The 25,839-nt window shown below is 36.9% G+C and overlaps 1 protein-coding gene across 1 annotated transcript in view; it reads left to right on the forward strand.

Annotated features, from left to right (window-relative positions):
• The first annotated feature begins 267 nt into the window (after positions 1-267).
• The window catches only part of LOC118276118 (E3 SUMO-protein ligase EGR2), a 31,897-nt gene continuing 6,325 nt past the window's right edge, over positions 268-25,839 (forward strand). The window contains exon 1 of the mRNA XM_050707409.1: positions 268-684. Within this exon, the coding sequence (XP_050563366.1) occupies positions 435-684 (250 nt within the window). The 5' untranslated portion in view covers positions 268-434. The remainder of the gene's footprint in view (positions 685-25,839) is intronic.

A 25,839-nucleotide genomic window follows, 5' to 3' on the forward strand; every position in this document is an offset into this window, starting at 1 on the left:
TTAACGCGACCGTCGTGAATGAACGCCGACCTCGACCGGGTGGCTGGCGTCCATTGATAGGGCGCGCGGCGGACGACGACCGCGGCGCTCACGGGGGCGGCGTATGCACGCCCTCGCCGCTCCGCCTGTGCCTCAGTCGAGGATGTGGCGTTCTCGGCGCGACGACACAGTCCGCGTGCGAAACCTGTGTTCATTTATCAGTAGATGTTCGTGACCCTTCAGTGTGATTAATGTGCCGTGTTTATGTAGTTTCCTAAACGTAATGTGCTGTGATCACGTCAATTTTGATAGGACATTAAGTTAGTTTTTAATAGGATAGTGTAGTGGCGTACGCGCCGGTATAGCGTCGCTTGCAAGAGGGTTGAATGTGAGTGCAGGTGCGGTGTTGCGCACGAGGTGGTGTGGATTGTGCAGTGCGGGAATGCGCTCGTGCGATGCTCTCGGTGATCGCGATGCGTCGGCCGGAGGACGAGGAGCTGGGAGGCCGCGGCGACGGCGACGAGTTCGTGGACATCTCACAGATGCAGTTGTTGGTCGAGGCGGGCCCGAGCGGGCTGCACTACGGAGGCCCGCCGCCGCCGCACGCGCAGCCGCAGCCCTACGCGCAGCCGCCCGCGCACCCCGCTACCACCACCGCGTCCGTCGACGACCTGTTCGCACTATACTTTACACCCACTTCACATGGTAAGCTAAACTTCGTCCTTTTGTTACTCCTTGTAGCATGATATCACCTATAAGAAAGCCGACACTGATATGCAAAACCGGTTTCCCTCAGATTTACATAAATCGTCATCATCATTGAAACGGTTATAGTTTGTGATTTGGTGCTAACAATGTTGCTAAAATATAGATTTAAATTCTGTCTACATATTCAAAATGAATATTATCAAATAATATTACCTACTTTTTTAAACCTTAAACATAAATTTACGTTAAACTTTACAATTTGTTAAAAATATGTTTACTTGTATAAAGTTATGAAAACCATTTGAAAGTTATTACTGGGATTGTAAACAATAATCTTGCGCCACACGTTACAATCAGCTGTTTTACTCCACAAACTTTACTCTACAACCTTATCTAAGTATAACAGAAAGTTTAATGTTAAATCCGGTTCAATGGTCTTGAGTTTTATAGTTTTTCAACTGTTTTCATATAGCAAATAAGAAACAGTAGATTGTCAACAAATAGTAATTTATTGACTCAAAAATATCTATTTGCAAATAATATAGTATCTACATAGGTACATTTATACAATACAATGACTGATTATCAAAGCTACAACACAATAATTATTTTCGTCGAATTGAAATAATGAATGAGCATTCGATATACCATTGATATGACGTCGATTGTGAACACGCATCCATGACGTACATGGCAATGTAAAATATTAATATTAATATCACCTTTGTATTGATATCGTACGTATTCGGTATACCTGTTACAAAATACAGTCATTGTCAAAACCTTTTTTTAATATACATAACTAAATAATATGTAGGTACAATGAATACGCTGCGGACTACCTATCGGGTTTACCGGGGCTTGAAAATCAAGAGTAGGAATGGGTGGTTTTTAGTCAGTAAGAGTCTGACACTCCCTCTCTTCTCGCCCAAGACGGGAGAGAAGTCATTGGATGATTTTCCCCCCTTAAAAAAAGGTACAATAAATACATAATTTTTATTTCAATCAGTCCAAAATTGCACTTTTTATACAAATTATTCTACAATTCTACATTGTAATGTAAAGTCCAAAAGAAAAAGGTTTGTATACAAATTCTAGGTGAACAAACGGTCATTAAAGTAGGTTTGCGATTAGCTACTGGTAACATCCAATTGACCCCTACTGACCCCACCGCTTGTTGGTCGTCTAAATACTTCAATGAGGTATCTTGACATATAGGTACACACATACATACATACCGTAGGCTTATTGCAAGAAATCATTAACTGCAAAAAAACACTTGATACGTTTTTAACTATAGTAGACTTATTTTAAGCATTATACAAAATGCAAAAACAAATTTCATCAACGTAGTTATATTTAGGATAATATGGGCAAATCAACAACCAACCAATACATAATTCAAACTAAAATACCGTTTATCTCAGAATAGTGGATATGTCACATAATGACTTCTTGCAATAAGCTGACGATACATACTTGTAACTTTATTCAGTGACATTTATGTTCCGAAAAGTTACCGATAGTTTGTGCAAGAATCACTCCAAAAGTTTGTTGACAAAAGGAATGTTTCCAGCTACTGAAATTCATAAGGTTATTGCAATATCAATACGATAATTTTCTAAGCATTTTTATGCTATTTCATTTTGTGATGTCATAATATTTTTGCGTGAAAAATTGTTTATGACTGATTAATCAGTTACAAATATTAAGACTAAAATATCTCATCAAGTCAATTAATAGGAGTGCAACTAATTATTAATATGTTAAAACTATTTATCTAAAGTCTAACTAACTATCTACATCTTTAGATTAAAAACATCTCACAATTTAATTTTCTCACATCAACATGTAGAGAAGTAGAAAAATTATTAAATTACACGCCTTCATACCAATACATAAAAACACTATAACTATTCAAACAACCATCCAATCGTCGATCACTAATATACGTACCTAACTTAATTGTCACGATTTATGCTAAACAGTCATATGATAAGACTATCAATACAATGATCTTGCAGTCACTTAAGTGTGCAGTATGCACAGGGACATTGTATGGAGTTATTTCGTAAACGTCAGCTTCTCCGACTCGGAATAATTCGGATCAGCGTTCCGGCACGCTGTTATCTGGACCGGACGGCGCTAATCGGCTGCGTCTGCGCAACCAACGCTATCATGTTCACCCAACTAACCATAAACAATATACTGTCAAATTGTTACTATTTAATTGTGTGTGCGAACTTGTCTTTGCAATTTTATAGCTTATTGAGATATATGTATTTACTATCAGACCTTATAAAGATAGAAATGTTATCTTAAAGGTCACAATTGGGCGTCCTTAGTCATTACTCTCATAGAATTCAATAAATGTTCTGTAATAAATGTGAACAATGTTTAACATTATCCTACAACATGACAACATCACAACTAACATGTTTCCATGAAACAGAAAATAAAAAAGGACTGTCTTTTTTCTACCTAACCTTCGTTATGGAACTACATACTTTTTTTAATGGGACAAACCCGCCACAACCTCCCAAACCGCTGCAACTCATGTAAGCCAGGATCTACAATAGATACAACCATGAAAACACTAGAAGACTGCAGTCCCAGGGAAATAAATGACTGCCTTTAATCCCGCAACAAAATAAATCAGAAGATATTATTAGAGGAGAAGGAAATTAAAACGATAGTTTCCACTTCCCTCAAACTACTCAACTACAAACATTTTGAATTTTCAGTCACATCACAAATAAACCCACTAAGTAAATATACTAAACCCTAAAGTCGCTCAGAAACCACAAAATGACTGCACAACCATTTAAAAAGTAAATAAATAAAATCCAGAGACTGTATATGTCAGCTTTGAGATTCGCAACAGCATACAAATGGCGGGAAGATCCCGCATTGTTTACAACAAACCAGTTTGAACCTAAACTCTTGACGATAAACGGACATAACTGATATAATACATACTCGTATCTAGAACACGTTTTCGGAAATCATAACGGATATATGTGGTTACAATATTGTAATACAAATGTACTTTGTATACTGTACTAATTAATACCTAATTCATTAACAAATATTAAATCATGGTTATCATGCAATATCAAAGGTCTTAGTACAAGTTTGCTTTACGTTTAACAAGATCGAAACGTTACCGCGTTAAGTCCTCTGATTGGTTGGTTAATTGAAGCGGGCCAATCAGGGCGCCCGAACGCGGTAACTATTGGATCTCTTTAATCGTAAAACAAACTCGTACTAGGCCCTCAGAATGACAACATCAATTATTGCACACATAAATGGCACGGACACGGCACGGCTGCGGCACGGCGATTCTTTGCTTTGGAAACAATACGAAAATGCTGTAAGTGCCACATCTGCAGATATTGGATTGACGTTATGAAATAAGTATATCATACGACAAAAGATTTAATGTTCACAAGTTAATTGCTAGGTTGCAGCGGTGCCATTAAAGTGTCCTTAAAGGCCACCACTGCTGAGTTCTTGCTTGAAAGGAGGCTACGCCCGTTTTTACCAACCTCTTAATAGTTTTTAGGGGATCCTAAGCTAAGTGACACTGAACGACATTTTGATTTTCAACTATAAAGTGACAACTAATGGTAAAGCTGTCATTAGGATCACGACGTTAGGTGAAAAGACACTTATCTTCATCATCATATTCACAATCAAATGTGAGAGAGCCATGTTTCGGCACGAATGTGCAGGCTCGACCGGAATGATACCACAGCCTCGCAGAAAACCGACGTGAAACAACACTTGCGTTGTATTTTATCGTGTGAGTGAGGTTACCGGAGGCCCAATTAACCCCTCCTCAATCTTCTCAAACCCCGATTCCCGAACAATCCTCCAATTCCTAACCCCAAAAGGTCAGCAACGCACCTGGTGTTACGGGTGTCCATGGGCAACGCCGTTTTAGTTTTTTTTATGATTTAGCGTTGTTTTTTATAACTGCGCTCTGTACCATGTTTATTTCTTTTACCTACCTTTAACATTTGATATGATGAATACCTATTAATTTAAAAAATAGTTAAAATATCTATCATAGTTAATAAAATAAATGCTTTAGATCTTACTAATCTAATCCAGAATTCATCCAAGTCTAATGGAGAGTCTAGGATGCGGAAACCTGCTGCGTATTAAATAAATAAATATATATGTATTAATGCTACATAAGTATAAAACATATTGTAAAAAGTGTTTTTACCAATTTTCTCAGTATTTTCAAATCAACTGAGTAAAAGCAAAATCGAAGGTACCTACATTACACATCATAGCTATTCTTATATACCTTTTAATTCGAAAAAACAATGAGCTGAACAATAAGAGTTCATATGAAACAGACAAAGAAACGTTTATATAATTTCATGAACTTCGCCAAAAATATATTCAAATTCTCTTTTCCTATCTTTAGATTCTATGCAACGTCACGCCTTTGTCCCCGAAGGGGTAGGCAGAGGTGAACATTACGGCACATAATGCCGCTATACTACAATGTACACTCACATTTCACCATTTGTGTTATAAGTCCCATGTAATAGGGGTGAGCCTATTGCCATTTACTGGGCATCATTTCAGACTCCGTGCTACTTCTGAGAAATTTTAGAAAAACCGAAATTTGCCGCATAATACTTTGCCCGACCTGGGAATCGAACCCGAGAACAAGTGCAGAAGTCGCACTTGCGACCACTCGACCAACGAGGCAGTTGTAGATTCTATTTGGACAATATTCATTAAAATTACACATTTTTAATTAATACGTAATGTTACACACTCTTTCAAAACTCATTCAATTAATTTACAATTAAAATTCGTATCTGGAAAACTAGATAACAAAAATATGTATCAACATCAAGTACTTGGAAAATGAGGACCGATACTTGGAAAATAACAAAACTAACTTGATTCTACCGAACGGATTTCTCATGCTCAGGATTACGAAGATAAAAAATATATTACAACGTAAAAATGTGGGTAACTAAATACATTTCCAACAGCATAAATCAATTTTTAACACCAAAAATTTCCCCAATTAAAGAACATACTAAATAATCGATATGTCTTATAAGGGTGTTTTTCCACCAAAGATGTGCTATGAAGCTATGTTACGAGGATATAATAGCTAACCTGTGAAACGATGTGCCCGTTTGCACTGATACTAAGCTATGTAGCGATACGAGTAAGAAGATGCACCGCCGCAAAGTAGCTGTGCAAGAAAGATGCGGAGCTCAAGTACGCGATGTATCGATAGTAGGGAAGCCATCCACAGTACATATCTGTCGCACACATTCGTAGAACGCATCTTTCTATATAAAAAACACAGCTTAGCTGAGTCCGTTTCCACCAGTATTCCACCAGATTTCATTTATTTAGAGTTTAGACAAGTTTATTATAACTAAGACGTCTCTTTAAATTGTACTTAATCTATACTTCTATACTAATATTAAAAAGCTGAAGAGTTTGTTTGATTTTTTGTTTGTTTGAACGCGCTAATCTCCGGAACTACTGGTTTGAAATGAATCATTCTTTTTGTGTTGGATAGTGCATTTATTGAGGAAGGCTATAGGCTATTAAACATCACGCTATGACCAATAAGAACCGAGCAGAGCGGGTGAAACCGCGCGGAATTTAACATATTTTGCGAAAGCAAAAATAACGGTCGATGGACTTAAGCCTGCCTTGCCAAAGAGACTTGCTCCCTAAGATATTCTCTAACAAATCCTTGGGAAACACACAATAGATTGACATCAGATTGACTACATGTCACTTGATGTGGGCCATGCACGACATATTTTTCCACACACATTTTTTTTCTTCTTGATGGCAACCGAGTCTCCAATACAAAGTTGTCGACTATTCTGCCAGTGTCGAGTGGTGACGGTAGATTATGAACCGTCGAACTTTAACTTTGTGGTAGTTGTTAGTAAACTGAAAGGACAAAACATTTGGAATTCGAATTTCCACACACATGAAATCCAATATAGTATAAGTAATGTCGACAAGAGAGCTTGCAGGAAAGGAAAGGAGATAAGAAAAACTTAAGCCGTTGAATTTCAGCACAATCGCCAGGAAGCGGTCTTGTCTCAATAAAAATTATCTCCAAAATAGAGGAAGAATTGGTATAATCCACACGCATTGGTTATCGAAAATTAAAAGAATCTTGTAGTCCGTCTTCTTGTAGCTAGTTGCAGTTTTAGGACTTATTGTCAGAAAGTTTTATCACCTCTATCTGATGTGTTGTGCCACTTTCTATAGCCTTTATAAAAGCTTTTTTCCTTCTTATTGCTAACTTCCACATCTTAGATCAATCAATACACTGCATTTAGTAATATAATGCAAATAATCATATCTACGAAGAATTTAAAGCCTTGTTGTCCTTAATAATTGACATGTCTACTAAATAATTATGATAAGATATATTTATATTTTCCCCAAGAATCCACTCAATTTCATTTGAAATTTATTGTGAAACTAATCAAAACTAAAAATCCTAAGTATACTATGTAGGACGAAACCACTCGAAAAGCCAAGTGGATTTTCTATAGAAGTCTATACAATTAAGAGACGCCTTTGTCCCTTCTTTTTAAAACTAATAAATAAAGCCTCAAAATAAGTACTAATTAGCGATCAAATTATTTCAATGGAAATAAAGTATTGTTCACTATTAATGTTAAACCATCCTTGAATGCCCACGGTACCGCCCCGATTCGTATGAAACTTTCCCCCATTTAAAAAGAGGCGTTGCCAATAGAAGTTCATGATTTGTGATTGGCCAGAGCCGGGGCTGAATATCGTTCGATATTACTTACACTGCGTCAAAAATAGATATAATACACCGAACAATTATAATGGCAACTAGACGCCCGGACACATAAAAAAGTATAAGAAAAGTGCCTCCGCTTTTCGATTTCCAAGAAATACTTAGCTTCATTTCTAAAGTATCTTTGCTCTTCATAAAACTTAATTATGAAATGTTACCTTCTGCTTATGTGAAATATAATATTATTGAGTAGGTAGCGTATGTACAATATAAGAGGTGCCTAAATCCTATTTAACTTCTTTAGTGTGGAACATCACCACGACACCACGCTAACTCAAAAACGATTTGTGATCAAACGTAATATGTGAGATCTTATTAAAAACGTTTTTATTTTTTATTAAAAACTAGCTTCTGCCAGCGGTTTCGCCCCATTTCCGTGGGATAAAAAGTAGTAGGCATATGTGTTATTCCAAATCATAATCTACCTTGGTTCCAAATTTCATCCCGATTCCTTCAGCCGTTTTGACTAAATTGTAGAACAATGGATAATGTAAAGAATGTTATGAAATGAAACAAAAATAATAGTTTACCATGCCAAATCATTAGACAGAAAAAGAATAGTAAAACATCAGTTTAGATAAAACTAGTTTCTTCCAGCGGTTTCGCCCTCATTTCTGTGGGCTAAAAAGTGACATAATCCACATAATTTGTGTTATTCCAGATCATAATCTACCTTGGTTCCAAATTTCATCACTTTTGACTAAATCGTAGTTCGATGGATAATGTAAGGAAAGTTATGAAAGATACAGATTTCCGATATTAAACTTTTCACTATTTTTGAAAGTTAAATTTCAATAACATTTTAATTTTCTTCTCGTCCATTTGAATTTAAACATTGGTTAAATAGAAAACATGAGCTAGCTCAGAATATCATCCTACGTAAGACTGATTGAATTACAAATTCATTAACTCTACCGTACTTTATCGTATCAGTAAAATTAAAACTGAAACTAGCTTCCAATATTCTGAAAATAATCTTTGAGTCAGAAATACTCCCTAATTAGGTGTTATGTTCTTAGACCCTTTAAATACATTTAATAATATTGAGATAACAACTCAAGTAATGTATCCCTTGAATAATTTCTATTATATACTTAATAAGTACTGGATTAGGTACACCAAGAGTACATTCATAAACTGGAAAGCGCACCCAACCGCGGCGCCTACGACGATGCTATCAGTCGGCATAAAAGCTCCTTGTAATCCGTGCTGATACTGTCAAAAAAGCGCGTCCCACGCTGATCGCGTCACATCGGAAGTGGCGGCTCGTCAGAGGTGCCCACATGAGGGCATTACACCTCTCTGGACGTTTTCAGATGTGCGATAGCCGGTGCACTCGCTTTGAGCGGCCCGCAGTGCCACGGGGGCACGCACGTGCTTTTGAGGCGACCCGCGCCGTCTCACGTCATCACACATAAATTGACAATCTAGCCTTTAGCAGACGAATGAGAACTTCTATCCGCGCCTCTAAATGATCTGCTTTGCGACGCCGAAATGCCGACGACCGCGCAAACAGCAGCAAGCCATGACTCATCTAGATAGCAACACTCTCATCCTCACAAAAAACACAGTCTAAAATATTATCATGTCGAAATAATTCGAATAAGATACTGTTGTTCTTCTGTGTCTTAAATTCTGGCATAAGTACCTAGTAAAGAAAAATGTGGATTTATTTACTATCCGTTGTAAGAACATTTTTAATTTAAAACTGTATTTTAGTGTACCATATGTTCAACGAAGTTCAATTGGATATCAATGTATAACTTGTGCACATATTGCACCTATAACAATAATGAAACTTAGAACATGCTGCAACAAGTTTCAAGCAGATTCAACTGATAGTGAATGATTGGAAAACTATAACTTGCCTGTTATTGATATTTTTGCAAAGCAAGGTCTAAGTAATCTGCAATCACTTCCACTAGTCAATGGCTGAAGAACGAGGCTGTCAACTTTTCCTAGATAGCTACCCAGGTGCATATCTGTCAAATCTTTATACCTACTCGTTTATACAAATAGTATTAGCAATGGATTTTCATTATCTAACGAGATCACTTAGATCTCCGATAAAATTTATCTAGATCTGTTCGTATCAAATAAGTTAGCGCAATTCATGAATTACCAGCTTGTTCGTGGATAGAAAGTGGATAAGTGGCATAAAGCTTTTCACAATCTGGTTCACTGTGAGATGTAAAACGTTTTACAAGTAAATCGTCGATTGCATTCGTAAGCGACGGGTGTCGAGTGGCAGGTTGCCCTGGAGCTGCCACAGTCAGTGCACGCACCTGTGCCCAATGATGGAGAACAATTGCTATCATTAGGGCCCATCGCCGTGAACCAAGCCCACACCATACATAATCAAACGCTGCTACGACAATGCAAGTTTATTTTAAAGACAATAAATTATCGCTAATGCCCAATTTGCGTCGACCGGTTAACAATGCCCGTTCCCGCAATTACTTAAACTCGTGTAACTGCGTAGTTGCATACGATACGATCTGTGTCCGACGAAAACGTCATTGTCTCACTCGATACATGCTCCGCAATTACACTGTATCGATTACAGTTGACTCAGTTGACTTCGATTCGAACGATTGACTGCGACTATAAAACATTGTTTTTAGTACACGTAATTAGTGTTCCGATAAAACGATATCTGCCTTCTTTGTCGACAATCTGCCTTTGAATCTAAAACATGTGCCTTTGAACATGAGTAAGTAGGTTTAATGGTTTGAAAAAAATGCCAGGTAAAGCACTGAGTCACACACTTGTCCACATGAAATTCGTATCACGTATTGCCAAACAGCTTCTGGAAATCACAAACGATGTGGAATATACATGACGATTCGCAATCTGCCTTATCTCGGGCCGGAAGTTGACAATGGCAGTATTTCTGTTCTAAGTCAGTCATATAAATCTAGCCCGAGGTATATTCTACAGCAAACTAGTTTTGTGTATAACTGGATTTTATAATATAGATACACACGTGCTTAGATCGGGCTAGAAAATAGTAAGATTGTTTTAAGTTAAATAGCCTAATAGATATGTAAAATGAAACTGTGTAGTATATAATTATTGAAAATTAAAATATGCTTATGAAACAATTTAAACAATAAGATAATGAAAACCTAGGTTTCCTGTATAAACAAGAAAGCAACAATTATTTGAGTCAAAGTACCGAGATTAACAAACAACTTGGCGGAGCTTCAAAATGTAATTCTTGCGTTGCTGTGAAATCCGACAAAAATTTACATTTTCCTGAAGCTTGGCATTTGAACAGTGGGTAATGTCGAATTCTTCCAATATTTGCAGAATGTCTCAAGACGAATAACAACGTACGCACCGTCTACTCGATTATAATCTTGTATGAAATTCCTGTGAGCGCGAGAATCGCGTCCCGGTTGCGTGTCGTAATAAACTAAACTAAGTATCCACGTAGGTACCTACATTATTTTATTTGTATAGAATACAGAATGAAAAAATTAATGAGATATTTTGATTTTGTTAAAATAATATTGACTTTAAACCAAACATATAGTTCATAATTCATATATGTAGTAGCTATCTATTAGTTGTCTACTCAAGCTTAAATATTTTGCGAAATATTTTAAGAATAAAAATTCTGGGGTTTGCAGGGACATGAAAAACAAACGTGTAATTTTATTTTTTTATTTATTTTCGATAATTAATATTTAAGTCACGAACATTTAACTCATTTCATTACAAGAGAACAAAATGTCTATTGACCACTGCCGAATTATTTATAGTGATTTTAGTCTCAGTTTTAACCGATTAATGACTCTGCTGGCTCTAGCATGGTTTCTGGGAACAAAACCCCACTTAGCAAAATGTTCCTAAATTGTGACGTATTCCCAAAGATCGATATAAAAAGGTTATTAATTTTAATTAATATACCTAACTTCTGAATAAATAAGTAGGTACTCCCAATATAAAACTACTTCCTGTTATTGTATAAACGATACTGCATACGATACGAGTTCTTTAAAACACATCATTAATTATATATTTACCTATCCACAATAATAATTGTTTAAAACTGTTTGTATTCTATTCTGGCATTCAACTCCAGGTTTTTAAGAAACTAGAGGACGACAATTTAATAGTATCGGTGTTGTAAAACTGGATGTGAGCCAATGTTTGTCTAGTTTTAAGTTTTGTGCAATCGCCCTATTTTTCTAAACTAAAACAGTTGCACGCGACACGCTTGAAGAACACCGGAGTCGTTCCGAATAATATTTAGCTCTGCTTGAAACATTTACAAATGACAGAAAACTCTGGTGACGACTAAACATTTACATTTATTTTGATTTTCATGTTAGTTTTGTAATACGCAAGTTTGTTTTTGAAAATAATACGTAGTATTTGCCTGTAAAAACGGCTTCAAAGTTCTTATTGTAAAATGAAAACGGTTTTTGTAGAAAAAGCAGATCCTTTTTAGTATTTTTTAATTGTCAGTCATTCAGTCGATGAGAATCTGACATAGAATAGAGGCAAACTGCAACTGGAAAGAAGATTTCGATTTTCAATAGACAAGTTTACTTAAAAAAAAGTCCAAGGAGACAAGTCGAGTCAATATTAAACAATACCAACGCATTTTTTGCGTCCATCAATTGAAACTCATCACACGCATACTGATGTATCTGGGTGAGATAATATTAATAGTAAGCCGTGACTTATTCTATTGTCCCGTGGAGTTCACGACGGTCGGGGCCACACGTCCAATAATGAAACCTGTCATACACACAAACCCACGTCTAATTAATGCTTGCTTGGCCTCTCAGTGATTCGCTTAATGCACTAAAAAAACTAATTGTCTTCATGTCGGACGCGTGCCCTCGTACTTGACTCATCGCCTCACTTCCCAAAGGAAGACTAATGTAATAAACGGCTTAACAGAAAAAAAATGCGGATACTCTAATTAATGGAAGCGAGACCCTGACCGCACCGAGTACCGGCCGATGTACACACTGGACAAATGGTGTGGAGCTGCATCGCCACTAGTAACCTTGTCACGAACAAATTATTGTAACGCAAAGTGCTGTTTGCTTCCGCGAAATGACATGTCATCAGTCTTAGAAACTCATTAAGAGCGGCACAAACTGCTTTTGCAGACTTCCGTGTTTTACAAAACGGCAATCGTGAATAACAAGAATAAATGCTTTGCTTTAGAACTGAATCCTGTTTACAGATGATATTTATTTATTTAGTCTCCCAGTAGGTGTTAGTTTGCGGTGTAGGTGATTAAGATAACATCTAATTTATCGCAAATGCCGCTAAAACATCACCGACACAAAAATTTTGTCCTAAATGCCTATTCAAATGCTAAATTATTGCGCTAACTGACAGAAAATCAAAAATGGAGCTATTATCATGGCGCCTTATCTTAACGGTCTGACACATTCAGAACTTCAAAATAATGATCTGACAAGTAAACTTCACGCTAGTACAAATGGAAGTTAATTAGCATATTTAAGGGAATTGGCACTTATTATTTGTATGTCATACTATTGTTCTGCCAAACTGTAAATTAGTAAGTTCAGAGAATACGTCAGTCGTCAACCACCTGTTTATACTGTCCCATACTCTTTAACGATTATTATATTTCTATCAGAATCTATTTAATAAACACTTTAGATTAGCATTGGAATGAATCACGAGGAGATAAACATCTCGCCAAGCAAAAAAGTCTGATTCATCAATGAATTTAAAAGTTTAATTCTTTGTAAAAAAAAAATACTTTTTGTAAAAAAATAACCAGTTATTTATTTAATGAGATACTCCATTATATCATCCTAATCTCAAGGTTATTATTGTAAAAGCTATCTGATTCCTTAAATGTACGATATTTCTCTAAAGTACTTATAAATTACAATACATTAACCGGAAATAATAGTACGAATATAAATAATAAAGTTATTATGGTAGCTATTTTACTAGGCCCTCACCACTTGTAGTTTTTCGTAGTCTGAAGACTCAGAACTTTTATTAAAAACCTATCGTGTTTATTTTGATCTGTTGTCCCGGCAAACATTGAACACAACTGAGCTGGCATGTCACATACTTAAAGCATGTTACATTAAATGAAGCTATTAGTCCAAATGAAACGTACAAAGATTCTAAAGAGAATTTTAAATAGTAAATTACAGACTGACGTACTACAAAGAAAAACGATATGATCTGTGGTAATAGGACGTGCCATTTCCACGAGCATGATTCTTAGAGCACAATTGTAGAGTTCTGAGAGACTAAAGACCTAGCTATGTATCTATCCAGTGGATAATTGTAATTGGTGACCGACATAAGTGAGTCAGACACAAGTGGCGTCCTATATCGTTGATTATTTACGGGTTGGAGCGCAACTGGTAATTGCGGTCGGGACCCCGCCACACGGCTCGTTTATCTAATTAGCGTCCTGGCGCGAGAGTCTGCGCACACGTCTGCGCCGACCGCAACTGTACGCTGCGCCCGCGCTGCCCGACGCGTGCGCAACGTCCGCTCAAACATCACCATGATTGAATGAGCTGTAACTGATAGTGACATTAATTAGTTATGAAATCAAATACTGTTTAACAAATACGTTCTGTACTGAAGCGTCATAATATTATTTCAGTTGATTGAATTACTTAGTAGGTGATATTATAATTGTTTCATTACTAGGGATATGTCAAGTGACAATTGGGAGTGGTTGTGGTAGATAATTAGCTTTTCTATTAGTCTACCGTATAGTAACTTAGTTTTTGTTATAAGTTCTAACAGTGGTGACTAAAGTGACCTTACTAAGTTATTCTCTAGTTCATTGTTGATCAAACCGCATAAACTGTTACAGATTGTCCTCACAACGGTATCCACAGCTATAAATAAATAAAATTATGTAAATCTTGCCCTCAAACAACAACAGTAAGGCTCCTTATCAATGGATGTTAATAGTGACCCATCCTGAGGCCAACCGCAAAGTATAGTCAACATGAATGAGGTAGTCAGATGTCAGTTTATATTACTCACGTATTTTAGTGCTGATTTATTTTTATATTTTACTGAATTTGCATTTATGCCGTGTACAATAGGTTCACTTTGTTTTACATAGGACTCGTAACATAAATAATAAAAATGAAAAATAGTGTTTACTGAGTATTAATGATGTGCTTCTTGATTCCATTTTTCAAAAGCTGTACTTAAACGACCTATCTGGAAGATAGGCGTATGTCCAGCAGTCGACATCTTGTGGCTGATACAATGATGATGATGATGACTCTTAAAACATACTATAAGGAAGAGGTATACCTGTGGAACCTATCAGCTCAGTGTAACACGAGACAAACCTTTGTCAAAGTTTGTTGATAATGTCAGTTCAATTTCCACAACTTCAGAATTCAACCCGACAAACCATACGATCAATGAATCTAAATGCTTAAAATAAAAATAGTAATACATTCTATAGCAACGACCAAAATTACCTCCGAAAACAAACATGCCTATCGATTTGTTATTAATACTCCATTTCTTTCCATAAATACAATACACGGCATACTAAAATAGTGATATCAGTATCCAGTGTCATAACATTGATTGTATTCATAGTTCGTTCTTGGTCCTTAATTACAATTCCAAAAGCGAGCAGCGACTTGGGGTCAAGTCCGGTCACAATTGCTGACTTATGTTTGGTTTTAATTGCGTTGCCCGATATAGCTCTCCATTAATAAAATTTACATCATGACAAACAAACTGGACTGGTAAAGTCTGTCAGTGAGCCTAAACGGAATAGGCGGCTTTCCTACTAGTCAGATTTAATATCGAAATGTCAAAAACGATGTTTCTATGAATTTTGTATGAAATACACGCCTATGATGTCATCAAATTTTTACATCAAATAGCAGATAAGTAGAGAGATATATTTAAAAGTCGAAATAATTATTTTTTACTGAAGACACTACCCAATTGTAGTTTCTTGTTGATAATATTAGTTGCACGAAGTCTGGATTCTATTGGTAGAAAACTAATCTAATTATCTTAAAACTAAACGTACTATGTGAACATGATTGTCCCTTGCTCCCATACTATTTTCGCGGGTGTCATAACAGCCGACTAAAGCACTGCACATTTAATAGAGACCGGCCAACAACAGCTTGTAATAAAACTGTGCCTAGAAAAAGACTTGAATTGCACTTTTAATAAAGACTCCAAAGACCAGAGTAGATAAGGAATGAGTCTCTATTTTCACCATTATGACTATATGACTAGTGCGACGCTAAGACCTATACGTAAATGGCAAAATTGTATGTAGGTATTACTTATTGGTAAATCTCTTCACCAACCACTTCAACAAACTTTAGTCACAGTTCCTCGTAAACAATGACGTTTTTCATTGAAATCGTTTTAGTGGTCTGATACTTGATACATTTTGCAGCTGCTGCATATTATTTAACCGACACACTAGGAAATAATAACATCGTAATCGTATGTGCTATAGAAAGTTTTACGTAGCTAACTTTGGGGAAAGGAAAAGCACTAGACAAGCTATGTTAATATTGGTAGGGAAGGCAGGTACAGAAGACATGTTAAAGAAAGGATATGGACTAAACTGGAGTAAAATTGTAGAGAAATATTCTAAGACAAGCAAGTAGAACAGAGTTCCAAAATTTCATTAAGCTAGTCAGCCAGACAGCAGTGCAAACCTCGAGTGGGTGGCAAAGCCAAAATCGAATCCTAACAAGTCAATTTTGTACAAAATGCCGCTATGTCCACAAAAAATATGAATGCTTCGAAATGAGTCAGATGTTCCTAAGTCGCCGTCGGCAATGGCTCTGTTAGTGTGTTGGCGGGAACAATGCTTCTAATCCGCGCCAGTTTCAAACTTGCAGACCTTACCTTGACTCCTACGCCACAACTCCTTTTACTGAACAAAACCTTGTACATGAGCTGCTTAGATACTACGCCACCTGAGATACGTCTTATTTTTTCAAATTTCAGTCGTTGGTAGCTGCGCAATAAATCTAAGTAGCCATTTCTATGTGCATCTAACACGTTCCCCATTCTAATCTCCAAAAAGTGTTATGCTTTTCGCTACATAATGGACCATACAAAGTAGCGGTATAAATGGACGAATTGTTGAAAAGATTTGCAATTAAGATATCTCATCGATCTCATAAAGATGACACTTAAGATATCACATGTCATTATAAACAAATCTAAATTCAAAAGGATATCTTCATCATCATTCGTTATAGACTGATTGAACGCAAATCAGATGAAGTAACCGATGTCGCAACATATATAGCAAAGTTAACACTATTTACGATTTTTGTTATGGTATTATTCATGAGGAATGGCCTCCAAGCTAATGAATGAATGGGCCACGCTCACCGCGTGCCGCCCACGGTAACTTCATTCATACGTAGCCCTGCGTGGTTGCGGACATGTTCTCAATGTCGCCTTGCAACGCCGACCCATACACGACTACCACTTGTATGAGTACGTTTATGTAACCATATTGTTTACTCCTAACGTGTAAATCAACATTCACAAAATACAACACATTATTAGTTAGGTAGGCTCTACAAATGTCAAAGGTTTCCAGAACGAACAGCCTACACAAGTATTATAGTAGAACATCTTTTAAAACAATAAACTCAACAGGTTGCCTTAAAAAGGTCACAATCGATAAGAAATGGCAGAGTTGAGGATGAATAAGGCTAGCCGCCAGCTGTGAGGTATCGCCGCAAGAGTCAGGATGAATGGAGCTGGGGCGGCGGAGGTAGGGGTTGGGGAGGCTCGGCACGTGTTTCGTGGCCATGGTCACGGGATGACGTCCGACATTTAACGGCGCATGCGCGGTACTAGGAAGCAGGTTCAAGGACGAGCCATCGATCGCGCTTAATGCCATGCCGTCCTCAGCCACGGTCGGACGCTACTCTTCACCCAGGTGGCAATCAATGTTGCTGCCATTGTCAGGGCCACACGGAAGGCCGGTCTCACTACAGCAGACGATGAGGAATTACTACTCTACTTCCTACAACTATTAGTCTACCTTTTATGGGGATGTAAGTACAGTAAGTTCACATGGTTGGGCATTTTATACGTAGGAAATAGACTGATAGTAATTAATGGAAATTACAACAGCTCTCTGCTCTACCTTTCATCCCAATCCCAACAGTAGTTAGAGCAAAAGTGTCAATATTATAATGTTACGTTTCTTAAACATTGCTAAAGTCACTCACACTGAGCTATTGGTATATTTAGTTAGCTATATTGTTAGAATGAGGAACGTAACTTTATGACATTTAAAGTATTCGTCTCCACTAAACACTAAAACAGCAGTCAGATCCTTACTGGTGGTGGATTGATAACTATCGCCTTTAAATGAAAATGCACACTTTCAATGTCTTCTCCAAAATAATAAAACTTCAATCAACCGTGTACATATTATTTTTCTACCCGTATGATGTAATGTGGTGGAGTATGGTGAAGTATTAAAAATTCTTTTTCACAACTACAAAACCTTAACAATAAATAAATTCTTGCGTATTACAGAAAAAACAAAGAGTACTAAATAATACATTGTACTTTACGACAGGAGACGTGGTTGACCAGTTAGTTCGGTACAAGACCGTATTCTTTCGGTGCGCGCGAGTTGATTGCGCGCGTAATCCGCCGTAAATAAGGGACGCGTGCGCACCACTGATTACATTACAGCCGAACACGAACATCGAGATGACACGAGCCGCGTGAGAAAGCATTTTTTTAACTTAATCAGGATTCGTAAATAATATCTGTTTTTATTTACTGTACCTGTCTGGTGATCGATGAGAAATGCATAATGAAGCCTTACAATATCTTGCTTACGAAGTCTGATTGACATATATTATGTAGATACACATCTAACCACGCCCTAGTCGAGCGACTACTAAGAGAAAAGAAGAAGTAGTACGTGATATGAGTACAAGGTCCCTATTTGTAGCGATTTCAAGATAAATAATGGATGATATGAATGGATATGGATTCTATGAACAGTCTCCGAAAGGTTTAGATGGATTCATAAAACTATTGTACAAACAATATCTCCATATCATTGAGTGTGCAAGTGCACTGATTGCGAATGCAAGTGTCGCACGCGCGTGTCAAATCGTCGCAGCGCCCACGCCTCGCTTACACATTCAGACATCACCCACTATCTCACACATAATATCGATATAAAACCGCATTGCATGATCTAACTACTCAAACAATAAGCCTATATTTACCTTTCATCGTATAAGCAATAAGTGAGCCAGTATCAAATGTGGCTACTTACCCACTATTATTATCAATTGTACAATACAGATATAGACAACATTTGCCTCTTTAAACATCGTGACATCGACCACAAATTACAGAATTTATATGTGTGCGCGCCATTCATGAAGTTACCGCGATTTCACTGGAATCCGTAGTGTGGGGAAGGTGGCGAAGTTGGGTAGCGGGGTGGGGTGCCTCCCTATTTATGAATGAGGCCGTACGTCATTGATATCGATCGCGGGCTCAGCGTTGCGCGGCCCCGGCAGAGGTTACCACACAAGGGCAATGTTGCCTGGCGGTCGATCAACAGGTGGCCGGTTGACGCACGCCGGCAATACAGCCTTCCGCTAATTTTTGTCACTTTTACTATGACGTCAGACTGATAACTTACGAGATTACTCTTTCAGGTATCTGCGTTATCTCCATTTCAATGAACCTGTAAGGTATTTCATTCATGGATCAAGGAGCGTTGCCAATTGAACTTTACTTACGGAAAATTTGTTTCTGCGTTCGGCGAATGGGCGGATCTCGTATCATCGATCACTACTTACTGAGTTCGACTAGCTATTTTAAACTATAAGTGCTACTGGTTTAACTAAGCTTGTGTTTCATGAAAAAAATACTTATTACAATCATTTTGATGATTGTTAAGTATTTTTTGGTATTGACACTAGTCAACTACTACTACTGAGTGATAAGAAATTCTAGAACATGTATCTACTCATACTTTACTCAGACTTTACGTATTCATGTCGAAAACTAAATGAAAGAAACATTTTTACTATCGAGTACGATTTTAAGGAACTTTCTTATGCCTAGTACTTCCTACCAAAGCTATTTCGTATACTGAAACCACTGGTGCTTTAACTTAGTTCTATTAACAAGGAGAAAAAAAGCTTATACTAACATTATTCCACTTCATTGAGACTCAAACGAATTGAAATATTCTGAAAATTTGAATAAAAGTTCACACAAACGGGAAAATAGCTAACGACATTTAGATGCTGTCGCGAAATAGCTACAGAATGTTGTAGGGAAAGTTACATCAGGGAAAATTCCCTACTACTGATGTAGGTATCAGTTTAAAATCCGACTGAAAATAGACAGCGAATTTCGTAGTACAATTTCTAAATCAAAATGATACGCAAATTGTATGATTCAGAAAAGAAATAATCCATTTATATGATTCGGAAAAACTATTGTCACTGTTTACAAATTACTTAGTGAAAATACCGCAATGACGTTCATCGTACAATATATTAAGCAGGACATGCGTAATATTTGGTTTAGACCTGATAGCTGATCTACACTCGAGTTATTTATCGGAAAATAAAAGTGTGGCATAAGTGTCGTGCGTCACACGAATAATTCCCGCCACCCGGGGGACGAAGGGAGTTGTGACGTCAGCACCCCCCCACCCCCGTTTCTCGGTACTCACTACGCTATTCATAATTTTCAGAATTTGAAATTTAGACTAGGCCGTAGGTTCTAAATTATCGATGTTCTGATTTATCAATGAGAATTACTTACAGAGGTTTGAATGGATGAAAGTTCGCGAAGGCTTATGTAACTGAAACCAGCCTTCGGTAACAGGATCTTTAAGCTAGAATATTTAATGGATTATTGCTTTTTCGTTTAACTTATATTTTTTCTTTTTTTTATCCTACGGAACTATGAAACGGGTATGATGGGACTACCACAATATTATTTCTTTGAATAACTGAATTTCAAAAGTTTGATATGATTGACATTTAGAGTTTTCATTCTGAGTACCTATAAGCGACGTGTCATCGAATAGATAACGATCATTGTAAAAACACGATCACGATGTTATATCATGCAAGTAATAAAGCACGCTGCTTACGTGATATGATGACTACGTAAATGCGTACAAATTAGCTACGTTCAAACAACGATTACACAGTTCTATAAATGTATCGAGATAAACATTTAGCTGTTTAGGGTGTCTGCGTACGTCAGTGAGCTAGTGATAAATCTGCACGAGATTAGAATTCTCGAGTGGTGATCGATGGAAGCGTAATTATAAGCATGAGTGCGACATGACGCGGGAAACCAGCTCATCTTGACGTGACGAGTGCCAACATTACTTTCGCGTCACTGCACGCTATTTCAGCATGTTATCGGTCAACGGTGGAACGCGCTAACTATATGAGCGCTCTGTATCGAATTGATACTCTCTGTTCTGTTATTCGTATTTCAGCGATGATTTTATTTCGTATGACTTTTATAGCGATCTGTTTATGATAAGATTACTTGTTTACACAGTTGCTTTGGCAAACGTTTTAAGAGTAGAGAAGGGCTTTTACGTCTTTGCTAATAATTAACATCGTATGGATCAAAACTACATTGAATATGGAGAAATTGTGCTCTTGGATGCCAAAAAGCCTCTTTATTTGATAGGAAACTATAATAAAAAACACAGCACAAACTTTCTATTGTTATGTAAAAATAAGGAAAATCAACTTGCAATATTGAAAAATCATCGAGTAGAAAATGAGTAAACAAAACCAGGCGCTAATTGTAAGTATTCAGGAATAGTTAGCAAGGAAAGCAACTTTAAGTAATATTTATTAAGTAAGCACAAACAGTTAAATAACATGTTCGTGGCATTTATTTATGGCTAGACTGCAGTGGTGTGTCATCAGAAATACTTGTTGAAATATAACAGTTTATATTAATAGCCACCGGCTGTGGCATCGTCACCTAGACTTGCATTTGCAACACACGAGGGTATTATTAGCCCGAGTTCACACATGCTCGCCAAACACCAGGAGTAGGTCGACTCATTGCCGAAACACTTTCTCATACTACTCACAATACAAGTGGTTATTTGTTGTCAGTTCTGTGACAATAAGAATGATACTTTTATGGGAGCGTCAATACTCCTACAAGTATTTGGGCTTCCACCAATCCTTTCAATAAGTTGCTTCGTTACTACGTATCTCTTTTTCATTAGTCATATTTATATTTTATATGCAATTAGCAGGTACACAATAACTACGCTTCACAGTGGCTGCAATAAGTAGCTACGTCAAGCCAAGTGGTAGCTACTCAATGCTACACCAAGCTACGAAGTAGCTACGCTGTGTTACGCCAAGCTGCGTCGTAGCTACGCAATGCTACACCAAGCTACGAAGTAGCTACGCCGTGTTATGCCAAGCTACGTCGTAGCTATGCAATGCTACACCAAGCTACGAAGTAGCTACGCCGTGTTATGCCAAGCTACGTCGTAGCTACGCAATGCTACATCAAGCTACGAAGTAACTACGCTTTGTTACGCCAAGCTACGTCGTAGCTTCGCAATACTACACCAAGCTACGAAGTAGCTACGCTTTATTAAGCCAAGCTACATCGTAGCTGCGCAATACTACACCAAGCTATGTGAGTACGGCAATATTAAAAATTAATTTAGTTTGTCTCATGATAGTTCTAACAGAAAAATAGTAATAAGTAGTTCAAATAAATAACACATCATAATTATAATGTACAAAATATTCGTAAACTGAATTGCAATTCGTAATTGATATCAATCATAGTTGTTCATAAATGATGAAATAGGCCCGTCATATAAATCTGAACGCAAGATACACGCATCAATGACAAGGTATGAGTAAAATAAGCAATGCTACACCTTTGTATACTACTATCTCTTTGTACTTGACCGTTCTACTGTTTGGTCATAATATTTTCCCATGTCAGGCATAAAGTCCACTACGTTACTTACTACGACATGCTATGATACTTAACATGACTTGAGCACCCAGCACACTTACTTGAAAGCAATCTGTCACGAAATACCATTACTAATATTGATAGATTGAGCATAAACACTACTATGGTGAGATGATATTTATTTTTTGAGGGGGAAAATCATCCAAAGGTTTCCGCTTTGGGCGAGGCAAGAGGGAGTGTCAGGCTCTTACTGACTAAAAAGCACCCCGTTCCTACTGCTGATTTTCTGGCCGGAGATTCGGTAACCGCTAGGCAGTCCGCAGATCCATGTCGGTATTATCATAAAATCGATTAATTACAAAGAGACAGATTTCAGTTAATTTCCGTAGAAATAAATCTCATGGCCTAAAACAGTAAGTAACCGTGACTTTCATGAGCTTGGAGCAAACATCTTCATTACTTCGGAGAATCCATAAACTAAAGGAAAACAAGTAGCATCGTTAACCAGCAAGTCATATGACTGATACTTCACAAACACGAAAGCGTGAATAATAATCTAGAAGAAACAAATAGTAGTGCGATAGAAATAGACAGCGGTATTGAAGCAACGGTCCGAAATAGAACCCCGCCTCCGAAGTCCAAACCAAAAGCAGTCAAGTTAATTATAGAACGATTCCCGCAGGGACGTTTTCATCTCGTGATTCACCTGCTGAAAACTCGATTGTTCGCATTTTACGTCAATCGGTTGCGTGGTGTTTACGAGCGCGCGCGGCGCGACGACGGCGCAGGAGCGTCAGCTGACGGCCAGGAATAGCCCTGACATCGCGGCCACGCTATGCCGCTTGCGCCCGCGCACCCACAAATAGCTCGCTATAATTAGACCTCGGTGAAATCGTGGGTTTGTTATTTTTCTTTATCGTCTCCGTTACGCGATAATTGGGTTAGCGTGAACGACTGCATGTGGGCCCAATCGGGCGTCGGCGTGTCTCGGCCACTGCCGGCAGCCCGGCACCACGCACACAGCTGCGGCCATTGTCCTGCCACCGCAACACACCGCTCGCCGCACTCGCTTCTACTCGCATACTTGACATACTTACACCAGATGAACACAACTGTCTTGTTATTGCTTATTTACGCGATATTTTACGACATGCTACAAATTAATGTTAGGGTAATTATCGGCTACGTCATTAATTATTGCCGACATTGCCTGGATTTTTAAATTTTAATCAAATATGAGAAAAGGGTGCTAGCTATCTCATTATAGCAAACTGCTGAAAGAATTGCCACTTTATGTTGAGTTAAAAAAAGTTTTCTTCTGAATAATAATGAAAATATTCAGACGTCACAACTAATTAGGTGGCGAATGACGGCAGTGTATCTGTAAATGATCCCTACTCCACGTAAATACCTTCGTCTCGTTGTTTATGAACATTTCATGTTTCAAAATATCCAGGTTCCTTGAAAGCAGACTCTCGGCTCTTTACTCACTTTTGTTTTTAATCACATTCTATATTTGTTATTTGATGCTAATGTTGTTAATCTTGTACCGTGGGAATTTCGTCGGTTTCCTATTTCGAGGAAAAATTTGTGTGGAATCATTACACACAATTAAGTTTTTTTAGTAATTCTGATTTGTTCTTTAGAAAATTTTTAAATACAAAGAAGATAAACTGTTTAAGCGGATATGATATCTTTAAGAACACATCAGCTTCCGAAGCTTGGATCCTAAGAATTCAGTTGTAGTTTATGTCATTCTTTCATCTACACTCATTAGGGAAATGTAGGTGTGATAACTAACTCTTTCCGTTCTCTACATGTATTAAAGATATTAGATTTGATTTCTTTTGCTTCATTGAGTACCAACGCTGCGGTAGTTAAAAGTACGCTGTTAGACTATGGGCCTCCTCTAAATAAGAGGGCTCGCCATTTTTTCCACGCTCGGTAGGTGGTTTGAAGAGATTCAGATTGTTCAGAAAACGCCGCGCCTCTGCGGATTTCTGTCAAATATGTAGTCCGTTGCGTCCGAGATTAATAACCGACCTCAATCCAAAATCGATTTTGGTAGTATTTATGTGAAAAACCGAGATCGATCTGGAGATTTTGGATTAAGATCGATGAACAAAACTAGTGACAAATGTATTCCACTCTGCCGTCAACACGGCTGAAGGCATTATTTTATATGAAATGTATATTAATAGTTGTTTATACGATCTACATATGTATAAGTGTTTGGTGTTGTATTTCCTTGATCTTGAGTGGTTTAGGTCAACCGCCCACTAGCTAAACCTACACTAAACTCATAATAATTACTGTTAACCATACGTTTATACAATCCACCGATTATTAACTGATTTATTAACAAGTATAAATAATCAGTCTATGTGTATAATAAATAACAGTTACAATAGTATTTTTGTAAATATATATTTCATTTAATAAAATATGCATAATAGGCTTTGCCTTGATAGACATCTAACAGTTATTGGTTTCTTAGCAAGTACTGAGTGTTTTACTAAGACTACATTTTTATTAATAAAAAAGTTTTACACAGCGATAAAAATAAAAAGATCACATTCCTTAATATTACATTTACTTGGTATATAAATCTTATTAAAATATTAAATACATCTCAGTAGATACACTTATCTAGAGATAAATAAAATAAAAATATATTATTGTACATTAATAACATATATTAACATGGACGTAAAATTCAAAGAATATTAAAATGTTAAGCAGAAGGTACGGATTGAATATATATATTAATATTTATTAGCTGTCGTATTATACATCACTAATTTGTGTTTATCATTTAAACTAGTAAAATATATGTATCACCAGAATGTAGATCATGAGAACATAAAATTCTACTTATCTATAAGATCAAAATTTTAACATCAACTATGTAATAAATTACTTTTATTATTCGCACTACAAAAACTATATTTGCATAGGTACTTAATATAAATTTTTATTTGCTAGAACAGTCCTAACAGTTTTATTAGCTTAGATCTTGTTTAAGGATTCCACTGGCAGCTTCCTGCGCTACGCATTTTACATATAAGTTTATTTCGTTTATAAGCCCGGTATTATGCTGTCGCCATAAATAAATATATAAATCACATCCTCGTTAAACATAAAACGTAGAGACCAATACGACTTAAAGTATTTTTTATTGATTTACATAATAATAGATATTGTTCTAGGATAAAATTCATCTAAGTATTTTTTTTATATATTTTTAAACAATCAAAACTTTTCCACGTTCCATACAAATTACAATTAACAGCTATTTTTTACCTATCTTGAATTATTAT

The sequence above is a fragment of the Spodoptera frugiperda genome, chromosome 31, assembly GCF_023101765.2.
Source record: "Spodoptera frugiperda isolate SF20-4 chromosome 31, AGI-APGP_CSIRO_Sfru_2.0, whole genome shotgun sequence".
Taxonomy (NCBI): Eukaryota; Metazoa; Arthropoda; class Insecta; order Lepidoptera; family Noctuidae; genus Spodoptera; species Spodoptera frugiperda.